We start from the raw sequence: 24,246 nt of genomic DNA, 5'->3' as shown, positions 1-24,246 counted from the left end.
TGATTCTTACTTTATGCAAATTGTGTGGTAGCTCCAAATTATGCCTTATGTGCAAACTTCTCTTCTGATCTTATTTCAATTTTCTTTGCTCTTAAATTCCTTATGGCACTTAATGCTGAAATAGATTACTTTTATAGACCAAAGGGTAAGTCCCGATTGATTAAGAAAATTTTCCCAAGCTAGTGGGAGTTGAAATTCTTAGAGAGAAAACGCTCCAAGTAGGATGCTTTATCAGTGCATGTCAGAGAAAAGCACTAAAAGTGCCTCCACTAATGTTTTTCTTTGACATGCACTGAAAAAACGTCCTACTTGGAGCGCTTTCTCTCTAAGAATTTTAACCCAAACTTTTAGCCACTCAACCATCACATACCTCGGGATTCCCGGGATATATTTTCTGAACCTATATCGATGTTTGAAGATAATGTACTAGAATATTTAATCAAACCGAGTAGTTCAAGTTTCGATTATGATGTGAATTGAATTTTGCAATTCAAATAATTAGAATATACAATTGGTGTAAATACAATGCCTCTAAAAATCGAATTAAATAATTATTAACTTTACATCTCAAAAAATTATAAAAAATAATTATATATAAAAATTAAAAATTATAAAAAAATTAATATATAAAAAATTAAAAATTATAAAAAATATATAAAAACAAACCCTAAACCCTAAAGTCCAAAAAAACCCAAACACTAATTTAAATAAACAAAACCCTAACCCTAAATAAAATGTTAACCTTAAATAAAATGTTACACATGGAAAACGTTTCTAGCTGTAAGTGTTTTCGTATACTTGGCCTATTCCTGTCATTTTTCGAGAAAATGGGCTAAACATTTATTTTTTTATTTATTTTTGGCATATTTTGGAAATTTTGTCCAATACATGTCTATAACTAGTAATTCATAAAACATTATTGAAAATTTAATATCTTAATAAAATACTATTTTCATTGAATTAGATTATGAATTGGGTTTTAACTTTTACAAATTTTATTTGGGTATTGGATCTTTTATTTTGGACTTGAGATTAATTTATTTTGACTTTGAGTAATAACGTGGATATTGTTTGGGCTTGAGCTTAGTACAATATATTTGAGTTTTGGAATAAATATTTTAAAATATAAAATTAACTTTATAACCATTATTCAATTTTCAATATAATATAATAATAAACAATAAAAGATATTTTAGTCTATTCATATGCATATCATATAATAATAAATTTTATATACAATTAGCACTTTAATTATTTTAGGTAAAAGAACTCTATTAAAAATATATAATTTATGTTTATTATAAGAAAATAAAATGAATGGTTACAGTTGAAACTTAAAAAATTTAAAATTTATTTAAATGTATCAAGCCCGTCCATTCCGAATCTAAATTCGAAAAAACCTAATCTTGAAAAAGCTGGTGTTTTCAAGCCAGAAAAAAATATTACATGAATCCAGCCGTTTGGCACCTCTAACAATAAGCCACTCGAATAGTTTATCCGATGGTAATATTTCAAATTGACTTTGTTTAGGTAATCTTAATATGAGGTGTTGCTACTGAATTGTGCAAGAAGCTGATTCACCAAAAAAGAATCTGTCGGTGCCTAATATGTTTCATGTCAATTAAAGAAGAATACAAAAGTTTTAACACGTTTAGAATTAGGTAGACTTAGAGTAGCTCCAAGAAACTTGATGGTTCCAAAATGCCATCAAGTATCCAAGATAATCCATTTTCATGAAAAGCTGGAATTCTGTCTTCTCTTCAGAAAATCCCTGCATATCTTTTCCCAGCTCTTCCTGTCAGGTTCAGCCGTTTCCAATCCAAATTTAGCTTTCTCGGCAATATCTCTCTGCATATTCTAACCGAACTGATTTTAATTTACAGAGGAGAAAAAAAGTGCATTCAAAGGGGGAGGTTGATTATTGATTATTTACCTGAATGGAGTTGTTATCGAGAAGGCGATCGATGATGTTGTATAAGATGTCCTTGGTATACTCTGGATGGCCTTGAATGCCAAGTATGTGTTGCCCAATCACGAACATCTCCACACCCGTCTTTTCCGAAAATGCAACCACTTGAGCTCCCATTGGGACCTCGAATACTTCGTCCTGGTGGCACTCTATGATTGACAGGGTAGAGGGCATTTCATCCAACTCTTCCAGGAAGCTGGGGACCCACAAATCTTTCACGACTTTGACTGTCCTCAGCCCTATATCCCATCCACTGCAAGCCTTGCCAACTTTCCCCCCCAATGACCTGCACAAAACCTGAACATGGGATGGGAATTGGTTAATAAAACATTTTTGGAACTGTGGAGATGGTTGAAATTACAAAGATTTTGCGTGGGTACCTGATGGCCAAAGCAGATCCCAAGGACTTTCTTCTCCATGGCATCAAGTGTCTGCAAGAGGAAGCAAAGCTTGAGAATCCAGTAATCATTCCCGTAAGCATCATAGGGACTCCCACTGATTACAAATCCATCATACTTGTACAGCTCACTCATGTCAGGGAACTCATCATCCACAACCCTGAATAAATCCCACCTTTCTCCTTCTTCTCCAAAAGCAGCAACAAACACATTGAAATAACCCCCATACACTCTCTCCACAAACTCCGAGTCCCTGGCTGCCAGCAAAACAGCATATCTTCCTACCTTCATTATTACCTCTCCCAAACTTGTACAGTATCTAAATGAGGATGATATCTGCAATCACAAGTTGAAGATTGAGGGGTTTATATGGAGGGGCTTGGAAATTGCGATGTGGGGTAGGTTCGTGGGTTATTTAACCCTTAAAGAAAAATGCCTAAACAGTGCATGGGTTTAGAATGTACACGGATTTTGACAGATTCGTTTGGACTTTGGAGACTCCAATGCATTGGTCGCTTGGCAGAAGATTCTCTGTGGGGCGCGTATCGTATTCTCATCACACTTGAGAATTGAAAGATGCATACAGCAGGCTGCTGCTACATACACTGTTACTAAATCCGCTAATTTAATAACTATGATTTGTGCTGCATTTATGTCTCTCATGAATCAACTTCTAAACTCTTAATATATATGGATCGTTTTTAAATTTAAACACAAATAATGATACTACGTATTTATTTTTAAAAAGTTAATGTATTTTTTAGTGATATCATAATATAATTAACTGAAAAATAAGTACTTTTATATACTGCATCAATGGTAGATTCAACTATAATTCGCTTTTAAATTCCATAAATAAAAAGAATATTCTATACTTTCTTTTTCTTAAATATATTCTAAAAGTGTACGTGGAATCTCTATTATTATTATTTAATTAAAAAAACTTAAATCTTGATTTCGATAGTGACTCCTACAAAACTCGACACAAACCTTAAACGAATGTGGAGATACATGATTATCAAACAAAATACGTCAAACTTTTTGTTTTTGGGGGTGTGAAAACACTTGAAGGTGAAGCTTTTAAATATGATACTCGTCAAAAGAAGGTTTGGCCCACTTTTTGAGTGTGTGTCAATCTGTACTCAATATAAAATAACTTCAAGGTGTCATAAATGCAAGTATATTAAATCCGAATGCATGAATCCAAGGGAATCCCAAAATGTATGTTCCCTTAATTTGAGCTAGATGCAACGGAAATTCCGATTTGTAAGATTTCTTTGTTTCGTTCGTAACAAGATTGCTATTAAAAGAGGGATACTAACATATTCTTTATAAAATATTTATCTTGCTACCTCCAATAAATGTTGTTAAATTTTGTTTGAAAGTAGAAACAGCTATACCCCGAATCAACTATTTTACTAAAAAAAATGTTAATTTCTAACTTTATTTATAGAAATAGGTTTTAAGGAGAAATTTCAGAAAAGCACACTAACGTGAGCGCGTTTTACCTCATGCTCGGACTAAGTTTTCAGAAAAAGGTTATTTTTTAAAAATATTATAAAAACAGATCAATTTTTTAAAAATTTACGAGAATAAGCCTTTATAAAGATCCAAAGTCGCAACACCATTTTTTTAAGGTGTCACCAATTAATATGGAAATAAAACTTGCAAAACATATCTTTATATAGACCCAAAAGTCTCATTTCTCTTATTTTCTTAAGCAATATGAGATGCGAGATATATGTATATATATAGAGCCATGAATAGGTTTGCAACTTGTTCAGTTGTTCTTAGACAATGTGAGATACTTTCCTCTTTTAACTAACAACATAAAATTAAATACTGCACTATATTTTATATTTTTTACGAACAATTGCACATATGAAACTTATACATGCAATAATCTTCTATTCAATTTTAAATGTTTGAATTTAATATCCATACAATTCTAATTTTAAAATAATTTTCATTATTTCAATTTAGAAGTTATACTTTTAATTTTTTTATGTTATGAATGTTTGATTAATAAATAAATGGAGAGTATTTGGTACTCAAATAGTATATATATATTTTTTTGTAATTTTAAAAATTGATATCTCTTTTTAAAATATTTATTTTTTAATATTTTACTATACTCATTAATTTTTAATCCTAATTTTAATTTAATTTTCATCACCTAATGAATGATGATAAATTTATTTCAAATGTATTTTGACTAGATAGATAATCTATTTAAACATAGTATATAATTATGTTAAATAATTTTTATAGAAATATATAATATACATAAAATATAATAATTTTTCATATTTTTATATCTAGATTAAATTACATTAGTACTCACTTAACTATGATTTTTAGCTATCAAATTATAAAACTTACAAAATGATCACTCAATTATTAGTAATGTTTTAAATATTTTTAAATATTTTACCATACACATTTTATATTTTATAATTTTTTTACTTATAGAGTTTAAAATTTTAATTTATAATTTAACAAATGTTAACTTTTCGTAAAAAAAATTAAACTCTATAAGTAAAAAAATATAAAATATAGTGTAGCATTTAATTTTATGTTGTTAGTTAAAGAGGAAAGAATCCCACATTGTCTAGGAACAAGCTGCAGACCTATTCATGAGTCTATATATACACATATCTCACATCCCACATTGCTTAAAAAATTAAGGGAAATGAGACCATGAAGTGTAAGTTTTATTTCACATTATTTGGTGGCACCAAAAAAAAAAATGGTGCTGCCACTTTGGGTATTTATAAAGGCTTATTCTCGTAAATTTTTAAAAAATTGATATATTTTTATAATATTTTAAAAAAATAATATTTTTTGAAAATTTAGTCTGAGCACAGGTAAAAGCGTGTCCTCGTCAGCACTTTTTTTGAAATTTTCCCTTAAAACGCTTCCGCGTAGGTGCGTTTTGGATTTTTTGGCCTATTCCGGTAAATAAAGTTTTAAACGACCCATTTTCGTAAATAATGTTAGAAATGAACTTTTTTAGTAAAATAGTCCCCCCAAACCCTCCTAGCAACAAAATAAATCAATTTGGACCATCCGTATTCAAAATTGTAATCAACCCAGCAATTTCCCATTCTTGCAAGTCAGCGGCTTCATATCTTAAGACCTTTAATAGATGGCCTGTTTAGCATTAGATTCAAAAATAATATTCCCCCAAATTACTTTCCCTAGCAACCTTAAGACCTTCTTTAATAGTCGCAATCTTTCCCCACTCCTCCAACCACTATTCCATCCTTATCTCAAATAATAGTCACAACAGCAGCGTTTTTTATTCTCAGGCCTTAGTGCACCATCACAATTCAGTTTAAACCAACCATAGTTAGGAGATATCCATCTCATATCCTTACAACTATTATGCATCCTAACTTTGCTTTCAATGCCAGACTTAGATTAAATTAAAAAATTCTCAGTAACTACCATTTTTGCTTTACAAATAACTTCTAGAGCACCCAAATCTTATTTTTCTAACAATACAATCACTACTACCTTTCCATATAGACCAAATTACCATTGCAACCTTTATTTTATATCTTATTATCAATCATCTCTTTAATGTAACTTTTTTAACCCGGCCTAAACCTAAATGTTACGACCGAATTCTGAAGGTTACATAAACCACCAAAATGACCTAGTAAAATTATCGGAGTTTTTAAGACTGTCTTTCTAAAAAATTAATTTACCTTAGCAGAAAAACTTAGCGTGTTTCTAAAAGAGACAGTTTTTTTTTAACAATCCAAAAGATACAATTTCATTTTGAAAAAAACCGGTTGATTTTAATGTTTACTTTGTAAAAGTTGTTTTCCAATTTTAAATATTTTTCAAAAATCTCATTTACATAGTATCGCAGCAGAAAAATGATATTCAAAATAGTTTTAATGAAAACCAGAATTTCATGCATAATTAAATCAAAGTCCATGTTTCAATAACCTAATCAACTTAAATGCAATGCATAACAAAATTAACCCAAATTTTAAGTCTCATGCCACAGTTCAAATGAAACAATACAGTTCCCAAATAACAGAAATTATAAATAATATGTCTAAAATAATTTTATAAAAATATTCTGAGACGAGCCCTCCAGATGCCGAGTCTGCATTCTACCCTTGTTGGTTGTCTACAAAGATGAAAATTAAAGGGGGTGAGCTTAAAAAGCTTAGTGTGAGTCCACTCACAAGATAACCAGTGCAAAACAATAGACAAAACATACAAAATAACAATACTTAGAACAATTACAATCGTATAATAGTACAGGATTTGACAGTTCAGTTGCACATGCTTATGAATGTTAATGTAATTCATGTATAATAGAAAAGTTCCTACCTATACTCCGCTACACTCCACAGTAAGAGTTCCCCAGAACTCATATATCCCTACACTTCTTGTTGTAGATAAACCACTAATAATTGCAGATAAACTACCTGTAAAATATTGTGGGTAACCCACCGGTATTTTCAAATTAAAAGTTTGTAGATAAGCTGCCAGTAAGTTGTGGATGAATCGACAGTGTTTGCAGTACTTCCTCCTTTCCATATCGTTCCAATCCCCATGCAATGTAACATGGCATGCTAATTACAGTACAACATGGAAACAATAGACATGTTTATCATGCAATTAGTTTAACAGTAATAGTAGGCATGTTGAACATGCAATCAGTCATATAGTAGCAGTAGCAACAGTAACAGTTCATTGAATATACAGTGACAATAGGCATGTATCATTCATATATTATGCGCATAACAGTAACAATTTAGTTCATCAGTTCACAAATTCCAGAATATACATAATATCAGGACTTGGTTGAGTGTACAAAAACTCTAAAAATAATTTAGGGACTATACAGGGACTAAACTGAACAATTTACAAAATTTTGTGCAAAACTATAAAATAGGGGTCATACGGCCATGTGACAGGATGAAGCCATGTGGAAAAGATACACGGCCGTATGGAAAATGATAAAGTACCCTATAGTAAGGACACGATTGTGTGGCAGGTCATGTAATAGGTTGAGGCCGTATGATTCATGAAGTACCCTAAGATTTACAGGTGAACATGGCTATGTGATCCACATGCCCGTGTAGAAGAATGTGTGGCCCTAAAACTGCACACGATCACCACCAATTCATTTGGAAAACACACACACCTTTCACCACGAGTTCGATTAACACTTCCTACAATCAACTTTAATCTGATTCACCTAGATTCGGTCATTTAACGACAAATACATACAATTAATTATTGGTATCAAGATTTGGGCAAGATTCACAAAAGATTGATTAATCAAACCTAAAGATTAATGTTGGATACTCGTACACGGAATTACTAAATCAAATCATTGAAACGAAGCGTACTTATCGATTCTTGGCAAATGTAACAAGTATTTTTTATGACGATTCTAAATATTGATAAAAATTAAACGAACGAGAAACGATTTGATAGGAGAAAGAAAAAAATAATTAACAACACAAAGAAGGAATTAGGGTGCAAGAATGAGAGAAGAAAAGAAGAGAAAAATATGGTGGAATTCTAATTCTATTAGAATTTTGAGAAATGGCAAGATTTGAAATCTAATTAGGAAAGAATTGGTTAAATACCTAAGGTTTGTAAACCCTAGGGGCAGCACAAGTAATTTACTCTTAGGTTTGTTGAAAATAGGAGAAAAATAAGAGGGAAGGGGCTCTAACTTGGGACTCTAGGGTGGATTCACTAATATTTAACCATTAGACTAACAATTCACTTTTGATAACAAACACACATAAAATAACATTAAAAATTCAGTCATCTGACATTTTCCATTTATACAACATCGAACAATCAGTTTCTTTTAGCTTTAACCATTTATCAATCATCATTATCCATTTGCAAATTAACTATAAAAAACAAATACGGATATGCTGGTATTCACCCAAAACACGCTTGATTGCTTAAACGAGCTTTATGATCCAAGAACACACCTGGGCACTGAGTGTGAAGAAATTAGGCTAAACATCCCTCCAAAAACACGCACGAGAATTAAGTGTTAAGTGCCAAGCTCGTAGGCTACACATCCTTCCCTAGAAACACGCCTGAATCACTGTAGATATAACACGACCGTATGGCTAGGCCGTGTGAGACACACCCGTGTGTCAGATCGTGTGGGCATTCTAAATAGGGACACACAGCCGTGTCCCATCCCGTGTCCTAGCTCGTGTCCATGCTCGTGTAACTCACTAACTTGGGCCACACGGCCAAGCCGCACGCCCGTGTGCCAGGCCGTGTGCTAGGCCGTGTAATAGCCTGACTTGCAACCCTTTGAAAGCTATAGGGGACACACGGTCGGTCACCTGGCCGTGTGTTACACACGACTAAGACGCACACTCGTTTGGACAAAAATAGGCCATTTTGCAACCCAATTTTCTCACCCAATTTGGCATGTACTTACAACCAAAAATGCACATATACACAAGCCATAATAAAGCACTAAAACCATGCATATTATAGCCTTATATAAATGGTATGATCGCATACAACAAATATGCCCTTAGGCACCTTAAATGACAATAAATGAACATGTATAACTATGTATTCATTTTGGCCAGTTAATCAACTAACTTATAGGCATGTTTGCCTTAACACATAACATGGAACTTACTTACCAAAATCTACCAAATGATACTAATCATGCCATTCAACCGCTAGCATCTAAAACCATATAAGCCATTCAAACCAAGTGCCATTTCACAATAATTCCAAACATCAACCATTAGAAAGCTAATATTTACATGTCATATACTAAACTCATACCATCATCAAAGTGCCAAAACACAAAACAAATTACCATTTAACAACCAAAATACATGGCCATATTAGCCAAAATACCTATACATGCCATTATAACCAAAATTAAACAACCAAATGTACCAAAAGAGCCAATGGATAGTGTGATATAGCTCTGACAAGCTTCCAACCCGAATGGGCTTCCGATTCACTATAAGAAACAAATAATAACACAGAGTAAACATTTAAGCTTAATAAGTTCGTATAACATAGAATATAACTTACCATTTAGATATATAATAGGCAAGTAAACCAAGCATATCCCAATACAATTTGACCAAATGCCTAAGAACATATTCACCAACCATGTTACCCATGTAAATACATATATACACCAATTATCATGGATGAGCACATCAAACGATAAATTTCATTTACATGTATCATTAAATTCCATTTTCCATATAACATCTAACAACATTTCCATGTAATTCATGTGTATACTATAATAGTTCGTATCGAACTTTTATCATTTCGTATCAGAACATTGCCTGTTAAACCTTTTAGAATATCGTTGGATACCTGGGATAACTCACACATAGTATGCTAAATCATATAACTGTAGTCCGTCAAATCCTGTACATGTATGCTCATAGAGCTGTGAATCGGTATGTTTACTCGAGCTGTAAATCGGTATGCCCTCACCAGCTGTAAATCGGTATGCTCTCACGAGCTGTGGGTCAGAACGTAGCTACACAATGCTGCTGACACGAGCTGTGAATTATCTGCAACACATGCAAGACCTCAGCTATCGGTAGGACTTTCAGGACCAGCACCTAAATCATGTAAACCCTAATAACATGTCATTTGTATCCTATGAATTCCTAAAGTTCAAACGGGGCTTGGTAGTCGTACTTCATTGGATATGCAACCGTGTATACATGTAGCAAATTTACAATTCATGCATATTTTAAAATAAACATATAATCATAATTTAATCACATGAACTTACCTCAATGAGTATACGTAGATACGGAGGCGAATAATCCAAGATTTTTCCTTCGCCCCGATCTAACTCTATACAAGGTCTGTCTTGATCTATATGGATAAGTTTAACTCAATTTAATATATAACTCATTCAGTTTAGCCCAAAATCATTTTTTGCAAAATTATTATTTTGCCCTTATACTTTTAATTTATTTGCAATATAGTCTCTAGCTTACAAAAATGGAAATTTATGCAATTTCATCACAACCCACTATGGTCGAATATCAAATAGGTCCCTAGCATGCCCTATATTTTATTTATTTCACAATTTCACCATGTAATATATTATAATTTTTAATTTAGTCCCTATTTGACAAATTTACCAAAAATCTCTTTACAAAAGTTGTTTATCTAACAACAACCATCCATTTTCTATCATCAAACATGAAAACTCATATATATTCAACAATGAAAAAACCTTAATAGTTTAATAGTTTCACAAATTAGTCTCCAGGCTAGCTAGATTAAGCTACAACGATCCCAAAAATGTAAAAATAATTAAAAACGGATTAAAAGTACATACTAAATAGACAAGAATGAGATTGCCGAAACTTAAGCACAAAAATGGCTTCCAAACCCTAAATTTTTGGTTAAAAGAGATGAAACAAAGATGATACTGAATTTGGTTTTATTTAATATTAACTTTAATTACCTAATTACTTAATTAACCTTTAAAAACTTTAAAAATTACACAAAATGCCAAGCCATCATATTCCACTATCTTATTTATGGTCTAATTTTTATATAAGGACTTCCACTTTAAAGTTCTATAGCTATTTAATACCTTTGTCCATTAGAACTCAACTTTTGCACTTTACGCGATTTAGTCTTTTTTATCAAATTGAGCTTGTAAACGGTAAAATTTCTTAATGAAATTTTTATGCAGTACTACTATCATACTGTAGTAAATAAAATAATAATAAAATAATTTTTTTGACTTCATATTATGGTCCCGGAACCACTATTCTGATTTCATTAAAAACAAGTTTTTACAAGTCTAGTCCAATTACATTACAACTCATATGCTCTACTATCTCAACTTTCATCATACAAATTTGGCATAATGAGCTTTCAACAACTTTTCTTCTATACGAATTCCCAGTAGTAGCAACTAATTATGTACAAAGCTTCTAAAGAAAATGCTTGATTATACTAGGAATCTTCAAAGACCACAAAGAATTCAACAACCTCTTATCAATACTATAAGAAGTTGAAGCTTTATCAGGCCCACCAACCCATTTTTCCTTAACTAGAACTTTATAACCTGATTTAACAGAAAGCTACCTTTCTTATCATAGGGACTACTTGTCTTAGAGGAATCTCTTTAATCATTTCCTTATTCTCATTATTAATCCAATTTCCCATTGCATTTTCATTCCAAACTTCTTTCTCGTTATCAATCCACTCAACCACTTTTTAAGGAAAATTAGTCTCTATAGCTGCAATTGGTTATAACAATTTTCCATTTAGCTTTAAGATCCAATGATCTCCGTATATAGAGACTTTCTTACCACCCCATATCTGCCAAAATAGCTTGTCTTTCAGAAAATCCTTGCCTCCAAGCAAATTACTCCAGCACCAAAAAAATTTTGCACCTTTAGCAGCTTCCATAGGACTATCCCTTGGAAACTAAATCCCTCTCAACACTCTAACCCATAACTCATCATGATTCTGAATGAATTTCCAAATTTGTTTAGCAAGTAAAGTTGTATTAAAAGCTTCAAAATCCTTAAAACCAATTCCACAATCTATTTTCAACTTAGTCAATGCCTCTCATCCTTTCCAATGAATCATTCTTTCATCATATTTTTGTCCCCATTAAAACATATCAATCATTTGATTCAACTCGTCACATAAACTTTTTGGGAGCTTAAAACAAAACATACTATAAGTGGGAATAGCACACACCATTGCCTTAACGAGCACTACTCCCCCTTATGGATAAAGTTTTTTGCTTCCAATCTTGAAGTTTTATGTAACACCCAAAATTTCTAATTAAACATGTGGTACTATTCTAGTAGTGAATACAATGAATTTTAAAAAAGTTAGAAATTTTTTCTGATAAAAGTATTCTTATAAAGACAAAGTGACATTAGATATGATAGATAATTAACGAAAACAATTTTAAAAGTAAAATTTTTATGAAACTACCAAATTGCAAATTTAAAAAGTTTGAAGACTAAAAGTGCAATTTGACCAAAATGTAAAAAGTGAGTTGGTATTAATTAATAGACATAAGAATAAGTTAGAATATGTATTCATATGATTACAATTACATTTTAGACCAAATCGAAAAGATTTAGAAGTACATGGACCAAATTGTAAATTCCCTTTTTATTGAAAATGGGTAAAGATATAATTTTAACCATTTATGGATTTAAATTAAAGTAGATATATTTGAATTATGATTTTTGATTGAATTAGTGCTTATTATTGTGAATAAATTGTATATAGAGATAAAAGAGGCAAAACGATAATTTTGTCACATAAGGGCATTTTGTCATTTTATTTGATATTATAAACAATTTATAATATTAATGTGATATTAAATTTTGGAATTGAATTTATTAAAAAGGAAATTATCAAGAAGAATTGAGAATACGAAGTCATGGACAATGAACCAAATCGGGAGTTAGAAAAGTACAAAGACCTAAAACGCAAATATTTTATGAAAGAATATTTTAATTTTTTAAATATTTTGATTCGTAAATAAGAAATAAATGACAAACCACTTAAAAATAAAAATTTCATTTGATTTATTATTATTATTGTTGTTATACAAAAAATGAATGTATTGATGGTGGACTGGACCATGGCCCCCACCATGGCTGTTCAAACTTTCTCATGAAAGCAAAAAAAATTGTTATATGATTTAACCATGGGTAGGAGGAGAAACAAAAGCTCATCCCCTTCCCCAAGCCATGGCTAAGTAGGGAAGCTTTTTCTTTTAATTTTTCTTTTTTTTCTTTAAATCTAAGCTAAAATACAACTTCAAACTTTGATTTCTAATTAAAATATTGTAGAAGACCATTTCCTTGTCAAATTTCCATTATCACATTCACCATTCAAACCTAAGGTTTTATGGGTTTTTTAGAGAGAAAATGAAAACTAGAGAGAGAAAGCTCAATAAGGTAACATTGATGTTTTTCTAACTCACCTAAATTAATATTTGAGCTTAGATGTTAGGAGAAAGTTTATAAAAATATTATTTATTAATATTTTGACATTAATTTGTTACAAAAGGAAAATTGATGCTTGAAATGGAATTGATAACAAGTGTTGTGGATGTGAGAATGTAGCAAAATGATAAAATTGCAAGTTTTGAAAAGTTTAAGGACTAAGTGAAAATTCAACCAAAATTAGGACTATGAGTTATTAATTATTAATTGGAATAAGAATAAGTTAGAATATGTATTGGTATGAGGAGATTCACTTTTGGGACCAAATTGAAAAGATTGAGAAGTTAGGTACTAAATCGTAAAATTCTTAATTTTATCGAGAAATAGGCAAAGATGTAATTTTTCTATCCATGGATTGATAATAAGAGATAAATGTGAATTATGATATTTTAATTTGATAAGTGGCTTATTATGAATAAAGAGTGCATTGAGACAAAAAATGGGACAAATTGATAATTTTTCATACAAGGGCGTCTTGGTCACCTCTCAAAAATTAAATTTTGGAAGTATTATTTGGAAAAGATATTTAATATTTTGAATTTATTTGGACCACTAGATGTATTCTATGTGAATGGATTAAATGTGGACCACACATTTTAATTGAATTAACCAACTTTGACTTGGATATTTTATTAGTGTTTTAAATTGGAGAAAGAGAGGAAAAAAGACCTCCCATTCAGCCCGTTGTAGCCGGCCAGCCCTCCCATAGTGAGACTCTTCTTCTTCTCTCATTTTCCTTACGTTTTCATGAAATTTGTCCAAAACTCAACACCCGAACTTTGGGATTTTGTTCAAATACTTGGAAAACTACCTTATAAAGTCATTAACACCTTTAACCCCCCGACACATTTTCAACAAGGGCTTTCATGAGTATTAGAGAGAGAAAATAGAACCTAGAAAGAGAAAGCTTTATAAATGTTTGTAATGATGTTGTCCACTTCTTCTAGCTTAGTATTTGAGATTTTTTGTATAAGAAAAATTTGAAATATGTTAATGTTAGTTTACTTTTGGTGTATGAAAAATGAGGAAATGATGGTTATTGGATATTCAAGCTAGGAGGAGGATGGATTCAAGTACTTGGAAGCTTGATTTTGAGTAAAAATGCATCCAAGAGGTGAGTATCCTTGGATAACCTTACTTTTCCTAAGTTAATATGTTTAAGGGAATAGTAAAATGGTGATATTAATATGAATATAAACATGTTAATGAATATGTTAAAATGTCCATGATTTAAGATGTTGGATTTATTGAATTTATGAAATGAATATGTAATGGTTGAAAACATATGATAATGATATGTTAAGGTAGTGATTGGTGATGTTTTAGAGTGTTTTTGGATTGAATTTTATCTCCAGGGGCCCAAATATCTGTACCTGGCCTTTGTGGTATCACAACAAGTCAAAGAGAGATGTAATGACCCGAAAGTCAGTGGTGTCAAAAATGGTGGTTTTGGAATTCCGTTATCCGATAATCGAGTCCGTAAATTTTCTTAATTAATATTTACAAGTCTATTGTAAAGTTATATTGAACTTTGATATGATAAATCTACTAATTAGATAGTTAGTTAAAGTACAAGTGGTTTGACCTTAAAGTCAGTGGTTTTGGAAAATGAGGTATCGAGACCTCATTTCCGTAATCAAGTTCGTAAATATTTAAAGAGTTGCTATATAAGTGAATTGAATTTTGGTTTGGAAATTTTAGTGATTGGATGATTAATTAGGGTACAAAACTAAATCGTAAAAATTGTAAAATTTGATTTCTATTGAATTTTTGTTGGTTAAAGGTATATATAGTGAATTCTAGGGTTGTAAAGGATAATTAAGCCAATATTAAGAATGTTGGAATGTTGGAGTAGGTATTTTACTTTGTTTTATTAATTATAGTTAAAACAAATAATATTATATGAAAATAATAAAAGATAACATAAGTGTGTGGGAAGAGAATTTTTTTATTCTAATCCTCCCACTATCCGAATACCATTGTAGAAGAGGAAGAAAGCTTCAAACAATTTCAAGATTCGACCTTTGCATGGAAACCAATTTTAAGTTCATTTTTCGTAATTTTTATGTTTTTAGATCCTTGTAGCTCAATCTAGTTAGACACAATATTAAATCATAAAATTGTTAGAGTTTTAAAATGTTTCCATTGATGATTTTTGATATTTTTAATGTTTAATGGTAGGATTTGAAGCTTGGAAATGTAATAGGAAAAATTTGTAAAGTGAAATTTGTTAGTTTTGATTTTAGGGACTAAAATAAAAATATTATAATTATTAAATTTAGAGGGTTTTACAGGGATGAAACTAAGATCAGGGTGAAAACGGGGCTTAAATGTGAAAATTATGGCAGTTTCAATTTTAAGGACTAAATTGAAAAAAATAAAAAAGTCTAAGTGGCATTTGAATAGTAAAGTTAAACATATATATGTTTATAATAGGATGAATAAGACGGTTGAAATTGATAAATTAAATTGAGTAATTGTATAGATCGTGAATTCGACCAAATCAGAATTAATTAGGGAAAAATACATATTTGCTGATTAGTCCTTAGAGAATTGATCATTTGCTGTTTTGACCAAGTAAGTTCATATGGCATATTTGTGTTAAAATTTTATATATTTAAAATTATAATTGTAAATATATTTACTTGAAATTTGGATTGTTACGATTTGGTACAAAAGGTGAGATATGGATAAATTATAAAGAAATGACAAATTAACTAATGAGTTGAATATAATGATTTGCGGTATGAGGTTGATTAGTTAAATTGAATCAAGTTAATATGATTATGTTTGATCTTGAGAGAGAGACTAAATTGAATAGATATGGAAATATTGTAAATTGTTGTAATTGCAAAATTAGCTTTATACTAAGATGAATTATAATGTTATACATACAAATTGATAATTGGTTGATGAAATGACAGCATCGAATTGAGAAATTGGCTTATAAATTAAATTGAGTAAATTGCTACCTTATTATCTGTTTGGGTAGAGTGGATATAGTTGGCATATAATAGGATAGGAAGAGTTTAGGGTTACTTTAACTATGTGTCGATGAGGCACTAGGTGCCAAATTACTTCGGTTATATGGATGAAGCAGTACGTGCCAAACACATTGATGACCTTTGGGCATAAACTGTTTACTTCGGCATAATCTAATGAGGCACTGGGTGCCAAACTAGTTTGATTAGTTGGATCCGTGTATCCGTTCGAGTCCAAGTCAAGTTAATAGGGGTATAAAGTGTAAATGGGATAAATCATATGCGAATATTGTTGGTCATATGACTGGATGATACAAATACATGTTGTGATTTATAAAAGATAATGTGAACTTATTTTACAAGCCTAGAGGGCCTATACGGAAATGTGATGAATTAATGATTTGATTCGAAATTTGAATAATGGAATGAAATAGTGAATAGCATTATATTGAAATTGGATGTATAATTGATAATAGATATAAAATGATATGAAATTCATATCAAATTCAATAAATGTTGGTTATAAGTTATTGGGAATGTTATATGATTGATTTATTATAAAATGCAATATATGTTGATGCTCACCTTGTTGATATGTGGTTTCCATATTTAGATAAACTTGTAAAGCTAGTACTTTATCAAATTAAGTTGTAATTTGAGGTAAGTTGTTTAAATACTTGTAAACTTACTAAACATTTTTAATTTTTACCTTGTTGTTTCCCTTTCCCTGTAGATGGCTAACTTGCAGAACATGTCAAATCGATTGTCGAGAAGTTCCCTTTCCCTGTTATTTTGGACTTATTTATGGGCATGTATAAATATGTGTAAGCTTGGTAATATGTTATATTGCATATGGATTTTATGAATGGAAAATTTGAAACTCAATTAGTATGGTTATATTGATGAAATTGATTAATTGTGTAAATGTGTACAAGTGAAATGATTACTAAGAGACTTTAATGGTATATAAATGGTTGATTGAGAAATTGTGTGTTAATGTATTGGAATGGGATTTAATGGTATGGTTTGATGCATAATGCTATGAAAATAAGATGATTTGAAGTGGTATATGTATCTTAGGTAAGTTTGGATTGAGCAAGTAGTTTTGATAAGTTTTGGTGCTAAAATTTTAGACATGTTGCATTGGTACTTAGAATTTTTTGAACTAAGTAATAATAATGGATGTTTGGGAATTCCTTTAAAATGGTTTTTTGCAAGTTTAGATGTGCATATATGCACTAAATAAGCTTAAGGTTTGGCTTGGCATTAAATAGGTACTAAATGGACAAATTTCATAAAAAAAGGGTCCTCGTGTTGACCTGAAATACTTATCGTCGCAACGTCGATAGACAGTTTGTGATGTCCCAATTTCAAGTGGTCCAAAATTGTGATGTGACTCACTATTTTGGCAATTTCACAGAGTAAAGGTCACATCTCGATGTGGAACCTCAACTTTCAAAACCTTGCAATTTGGTCTTAATTCATGCTCGGGTCTACAAAAAAGCTTTCGTAAGCTCAAGTAAGGCTCAGACTTAAATGTGTACTATAATATTTAGGTTTTCATGATATGATTGAATATTTGAATGATTCATTTATAATGTACTTGATCTAAAATTTTAAAAATGTTACAAAAAGGTCCCTATTTGATATCTAGTTGACTTTAAAGCATTTGTATGCTTGTATAAGACCCGAAAAAGAATGTTCATGTTATTTTATGTTGTATTATTGATTGATTGCATGATTGATAGAATGGAAGGATGTTTTTACTGTGAATTTTTCAGTAGTTGCTCCAACAACTAATGTGGCACTCTATTGATCAGACTTGATTATCGGGTCGGGTAATGGGTGTTACATTTAGTGGTATTAGAGCTAGAGAATTATTCAATTCTTGGATTGAACATAATGTGTGTTGAGCCTAGAAATACTTGCGACAATAACCTATGCTAGTGTGATGCCTTTAGATTTGAATTGACTCTGTTTTCATAAAGATTTATTATGATGGTCGAGTTTAATCGTGCCATATCTAGAAAGTAAATAATAATGTTTTTGCTTCTGATTAGGGAATTGTTATAGTGTGTTCATTCCAAAAGTGCTAAGGAATGGGGCAAGAGATGTAACACCCTATACTTGACCCGATCTCCAGGTCTAGGTACCCAACATCACAATTAATTGAAACTACTTAACAAAATTTCTATCCGATGATTTACAGACTTAATCAATATTAAAATAAGTATTCATTACTATTAAATCACTCTCATCCAAATCCAAAGATAATAACCGATTTAAAATTTGATTTCAATTATATTTTATACCTTACAAGTGTTCAGTCCCTACAATCATTCTCCCCTGTTAAGTATGAATAATTAATTACATTAGCTTGAGACTCAAGACTCTAATGCAGATAAAATAAAGCAATTTCCCCTTAGGAGTAGCCTCTAAGGGTTCCTATATTTATACATGATACAATATGGCACCGCTCGTGCAACTTGGCGGTGTTTGGCTTGATCCCTCCATGATCCTTGAATCACTCCTTAATCTTTCATTCAGAGCAATACAAAAGTAACTCTAGATTAATTTAGTAAGGTTCTATATAGTAGTACTCATAGAAAACTCTTAGTTTGATAGGTAAATAAGAATTAATACACGGAGATAAAACTCCCTGAGTTACTTAGGAGATTCCGTAGGTTTGACATGGCGTCTCTGATGCCTTTACATGTTTTGTATAGCGCCCAGTTTTGGCGGGTACAAGGTTTGACGAATTGTCTTAAGGTATTATGACTGGCGGAGTGGTATTCACCCAGATACATTTTAGGTGTACTGAGTGGGTGGATACAGTTATGTGTTTCAGTAATGAAAATGCTATGTCAGTTTGTTATGTCAATTGGAGTAGGTAGTGACGATGTGGAAGGGCATTAAGAGGGAGTTCATGATAGAAGAATAGTACACCTTTATTCGTGGTACTGTGCAAGTTAAGTTGCAAGGTAAGCTGGATAGTAACCAACTAAATGTGAACCGAAATAGTCAAAAGATAAAAGGGTACTCAAGTAGGTTTCTCCAAACTTGTGGACTTTTAGATAAGGCAATAGTGTAAAATATGAAACTTATCAAGTTTTAATAGGGACTTAGATTATATTAATTGATATTCAAGATTTGGATAGAAGAGTTTTCTTCTTCCTTTTTCTAGAATATTGTTACCTTAGGCTTAAGAAGCAAAAATTTATTTCTTTGAGTTGAAGATGAAATCTTGAATTATATGGATGATTCTTCATGTCAAGGTAAGTTTTATGGCTTCCTGCATTATGAAAGATTAGGCTTTTAAGAATGTATGAATCGTAAGAGGAAGAAGTAAGGCTTTTTATATGGGTTATCTAGGTTAGAGATGATAACAAGGTTATCTGAAATGAGTTTTAATGGTGTTTTTCTATTTTATAAGGCATTGGTTGTTGGAATCCCTAATTGGACGCTAGATCTAAGGTTCAAGATGCTATTCATGATTATCAGGTGTGTCTTTAAGCTAACTCTTGTATGTATTCTGTGCATTTAAGATGTGTCTATAGAAAGTGATCAAACTATGAATTTGAAACTAGGAAAGTATGGTATGATGATTATGCTATTGCATGATTGTTTGATGGACTTTGCATGTGTTGTTTGTATGAAATCTAACGAGTTTAAGTAAGTGATAGGAATCCTGAAGTTAAAGTATGGTTGTATGGGCATGTCTGGAAATATTTTGGTTGCTTGTATGAATCAAGTGTTGAATAATAAATAATGTCAATGTACAAAGTGTCTGTCAAGTGAGTCTATGTCTGTTCACCATGGTGGAGTTAAAAGGACTATTTCATCATATGGAAAAGTACTAAAGGAATGTGATTACCCAAAAGGGGGTTCGTTACGTGATCTAGGACGATGAGGGGCAAACCTCATAAAATGTGGGTCTTGGCGAATCCCAATCGTGAACACGCCACAAAAATGAAGCCTTTATGGAAATCTATAAAGGGAATGGCTTTGTGGCCCACTCTAAAAAATGGCCATTTTAGCAACCATCTGAAGGCAATGCTTCTGTGGTAGACCCTGAGAGAAAGAAATGGTATTCATACAAACTTTGTGGGAACGATAGTTGTAATGAATTCAGAAGGAAAAACCACTATGGCGTATCATGTTACACCTTCGATGAGATATTCTGATGAGCTTCCTTTGTGGCAAACTTCATATTGATTGTTATGGCGTATCTAGCATGGTCTTAAAACAAAAACAGAGAAAGTGGAATGCGCCAGAGCATGTGGTGAATTATGAGTATGGGTTAAGTAAATTTAAAGAACAAACCTTAGTAAAGGCTACATTTGAGTGTTTAAAGAAGGGTGTCTAACAGTGAACAGTAAGAAGAAAGGGTGGTCAAAGAAAGATAAGGTAAGGAAAGCGAATTCAAACACAGTTTTACGAAGGGTATTGTGTAAGGGAATCAAGATTAATATGAGTATGAAAGGAAGAAGTTCTAAAAGGATGAAGACAATGATGAAAGAATGTTAAGGGAAATTTACTATGATATAGTAGATAAAGGGAAGAGATATGTTTCATTAATGGTAAACTGATCATGGTGACAATTAATTGAATATTTTAAAAAAGGAGTTGATGGTGATGGAAATCAACGACTAAGGTATAAATGATTATTTCTCACTAAGTTATCATGAACTTATAGGGATTATGTTTTCTACTTCAGGTTAAATTTGAGGCTAGGCTTGAGGGAACGATACTAGGACTATGCCAAAGGAGCGACGTATCGGATTATTATGCATACAGAGCATGCTTTTATGGCGTGATTGAGTCTGTTTGGCACATATAAACCCTCGAATTGAGAGAACTACATTAGACCATAGAATCATTCCAGTCATACTTGTAATCAAATTCCTTATGTAATATAACTGAAATTGTTCAATGTTTAAGGTGTGTAAGGGAATCATGATTAAGATGTGTATGAAAGGAAGAGGTTTTGAAAGGATGAAGCCACTGACGAAATAATGTTAAGGGAAATTGATTATGATATAGTAGATAGAGGGAAGAAATATATTTCGTTAATGGTAAATTGATATTGTTTACAATCTGTTAAAGATTTAAGAAAAAGAGTTGATGGTGATGGACTATCCGCTCGTTTATCAAAATTAACAACTAAGGTATAAATGATTATTTCTCACTAAGTTCTCATCAGCTTACATGAATTATGTTTTCTACTTCAGGATGAATGTGAAGATGTGCCTGGGGAAATGATGCCAAGATTATGTCAAATGAGCGGCGTATCAGATTATTATGCATACAAAGCAAGCTTTGATGGCGTAATCATGTCTGCTTGGCACATAGAAACCCTTGAATCAGGATAACTACGTAAGAACATGACATCATTTCAGTAATACTTGTAATCAAATTCCCTATGTAATATAACTGAATTGTTCAATGTTTATACTTATGTATTGTATTATGAAGTCTTGTAATTAAGTAGTTAAAATCAATTGTAATTTGTGTAAGTAGAGTTAAGTTTCATCTGAATTAGAGTAGTAACACCCAGGATTCAAACCTGGTTTATCTTATCGGGTTTGGGGTGTTACAGGTTGGTATTAGAGCCCGATTTAGATCGTTCTTGGACCACGAAGGTGAAGAGGCCCTATATGCATAATGCGCCAAACCTGGTAGAGTTCCTCACGTATGTTGAAGTTATTTTATCTTGAGATTGATGTACTAGTAATGGTTTAATGAAAGGAAATAATGATGAAATAAAAGGCAAAAGAAAGATTAAGGATCGATCCATTAATACAAACAAAAAGGGGATGCTACAGGATTGGGAAGAAAATGAAATGAAAGATAAAATAAAAAATAGGCACTTAGTCTTCTCCCTTGTTACGATGCTCAGTGGAATCGATGGGTACCTTATCTGTTGTGGGGACATCCTCTATATGCTCCACTTCCTATGGAGTTTTCTCTAAGTCATTGGGCTCTTTTGGATTCTCTTCGCCTTCCAATTCGGGCAAGGTAGGAATGAAGAAAGTAGTTATCTGTCTGCATTTTAACTGGAATTCTTTCCACTCCTTACCCTTGGGGTTGGAAACATTGAAGCCGAACGAAACTATGGAAATCTCTTTAAGGAAGTCGAAGTCTACCTAACTCAAGTGCAAGGGACAAGCGACCACTTGGGCGTGAATGTAACACCTCATACCCGGTTCGGTTGTCGGACTTGAGCTACGAGATGTTAAGAATAAATACGGAACAATCACATGCAAGTTAAAACATTAAATTATTATATAAATACACACATTAATTATAAAAAAGAAGAAAACAAGACTAAATCGAGCTTTAAAATATGATAGATTGGATTCGGGCATGAAAAAATGACTAAATTGTAAAATTTTCAAAACTTTAAACTAAGTATCGATACCAAGGAAATAAGTATCAATATTTTTATGATAAGTACCGATACCAAAATCGGTATCGGTACCATTTGGCTTTCTGTAATTTGAAAACACTATTAATTTTGTCAAGTATCGATACATTGGTCCTTGGTACAAATACTTTTATCTAGATGGTCAAAAGTCACCAGTTTAAAAATTTCATTTCATGCCAAAACCTATATCTTAAATTATGGATACAAATAGATATACATTTGACCTGCATAAAACTCACCCAACCCATTTCAATCATGCCATACTTCAACCAAAATCTATTAATAATCTTACCTATTATAATTAACAACTAAATATGCAATTAGGTACCATTATCCTAAGACTAACCAATATGCCAATTGGTACCATCACAAACAAATTCAAACCATAACTCAATTATACATACAAACATGTATCATCATAGTACAATTTACCTTGTACATAATCAAAACTTACCATATCATTAAAACAATTTAATGTAATGAATGCATACACAACAACTATCTACTAGCACATTTACCATACATTTCAGCCAAGATTACCACTTCCCAACCATTTCATGATCTAAATTCAAGCTTACCATCACACACTTACTATAATCATTTACCCTTTATACATACCATAGTAATCATTAAATTTAACCTTATACATGACAACCATTATACCAAATTGCAACTTCAACTTGTATCTTTATACCATCAACCCAAATTAGCCTATGTACATAACATATAACCATCTAATACACAAACCACAATCAAGAAGAACCAAAGTACCAACATTCAAGATTGACCAACAACAATTTGCCTATATACATGCCACAAAATCGAATTTTAAACGATAGAAATACTACTAAATCAATATCGGGCTAGTGTGTTCTTCTTTATAATTCGGATGACACGTTCTGCAAGTTGACACTACAGGGAAAAAGAAAACAGGAGCATTAACATTACAATTGCTTAGTAAGTTCATAGGTAATAAAACCGAATATTTTACCTCAAGTTATAATTATATACTGTATGCTACTTAGCTTGATAAAATTTACGTATCATGAACAATCACATATCAAAAAGGTGAGTTCAACCTTTATCATACTACATATTACTTCAATCAAATAACATTTGAATTCACTTAATTCAACATCTCATTATCATTAATAAAACCAATAATTATTTAGTGAATTCTCTATCTAAATCATATCATACCACCTATTTACACATAATACATCCCATCACAAGCTAACGTCAAACATTATTTTCATTTCATAATTTGAATTCTCAACTAATTTCAAATTAATGGTATAAATTTTAATCTCATTTCATATCAATTCATCTTTATACCAAATGTATGTATATATAATAATTCCCAATTTAACGTCAATTACTATTTCATTTCATAATACGAATTACGAATCACATTCCATCTCAATTTCAAAATTCATGGATTCATTGAACATAATTAATC

The 24,246-nt window shown here is 31.5% G+C and overlaps 1 protein-coding gene and 1 long non-coding RNA gene across 4 annotated transcripts; one reads left to right on the top strand and one right to left on the bottom strand.

The window, feature by feature from the left end:
* Positions 1 to 1,274: 1,274 nt before the first annotated feature.
* LOC105791012 (gamma-glutamyl peptidase 5) lies at positions 1,275 to 2,716 on the bottom strand. Of its 3 annotated transcripts, none has more exons than XM_012618864.2 (3): positions 2,350 to 2,716; positions 1,934 to 2,266; positions 1,275 to 1,857 (listed from the first exon to the last, which is right to left on the bottom strand). In XM_012618864.2, exons 1-3 carry the CDS (start codon positions 2,656 to 2,658, stop codon positions 1,732 to 1,734), a joined length of 768 nt encoding a protein of 255 aa, XP_012474318.1. In that variant the 5' UTR covers positions 2,659 to 2,716; the 3' UTR covers positions 1,275 to 1,731. The 3 variants fall into 3 exon arrangements, with proteins under 3 accessions (XP_012474318.1, XP_012474319.1, XP_052491205.1); XM_012618865.2 differs by having other exon boundaries at positions 1,275 to 1,848; positions 2,350 to 2,714; XM_052635245.1 differs by having other exon boundaries at positions 1,754 to 1,866; positions 2,350 to 2,715.
* An 11,327-nt stretch (positions 2,717 to 14,043) lies between these two features.
* Positions 14,044 to 17,276, top strand: LOC128043144 (uncharacterized). The gene is made up of 2 exons (XR_008198930.1): positions 14,044 to 14,493; positions 17,094 to 17,276. It is a non-coding gene; the product is annotated as an uncharacterized LOC128043144 (long non-coding RNA).
* Positions 17,277 to 24,246: the final 6,970 nt, after the last annotated feature.

This window comes from Gossypium raimondii, chromosome 8 (genome assembly GCF_025698545.1).
Source record: "Gossypium raimondii isolate GPD5lz chromosome 8, ASM2569854v1, whole genome shotgun sequence".
NCBI lineage: Eukaryota > Viridiplantae > Streptophyta > Magnoliopsida > Malvales > Malvaceae > Gossypium > Gossypium raimondii.
The sequence above is the reverse complement of the archived record's forward strand: the minus strand, read 5'-3'. Positions and strand labels throughout refer to the sequence as shown.

Coding starts and splice junctions, on each gene's coding strand:
- LOC105791012 (XM_012618864.2), bottom strand. CDS start 2,658: ATGAAGGTAGGAAGATATGCTGTTTTGCTGGCAGCCAGGGACTCGGAG. Junction 2,267..2,349: donor GGATCTGCTTTGGCCATCAG/GTACCCACGCAA, acceptor TCCCATGTTCAG/GTTTTGTGCAGGTCATTGGG. Junction 1,858..1,933: donor TCGATAACAACTCCATTCAG/GTAAATAATCAA, acceptor CAGTTCGGTTAG/AATATGCAGAGAGATATTGC.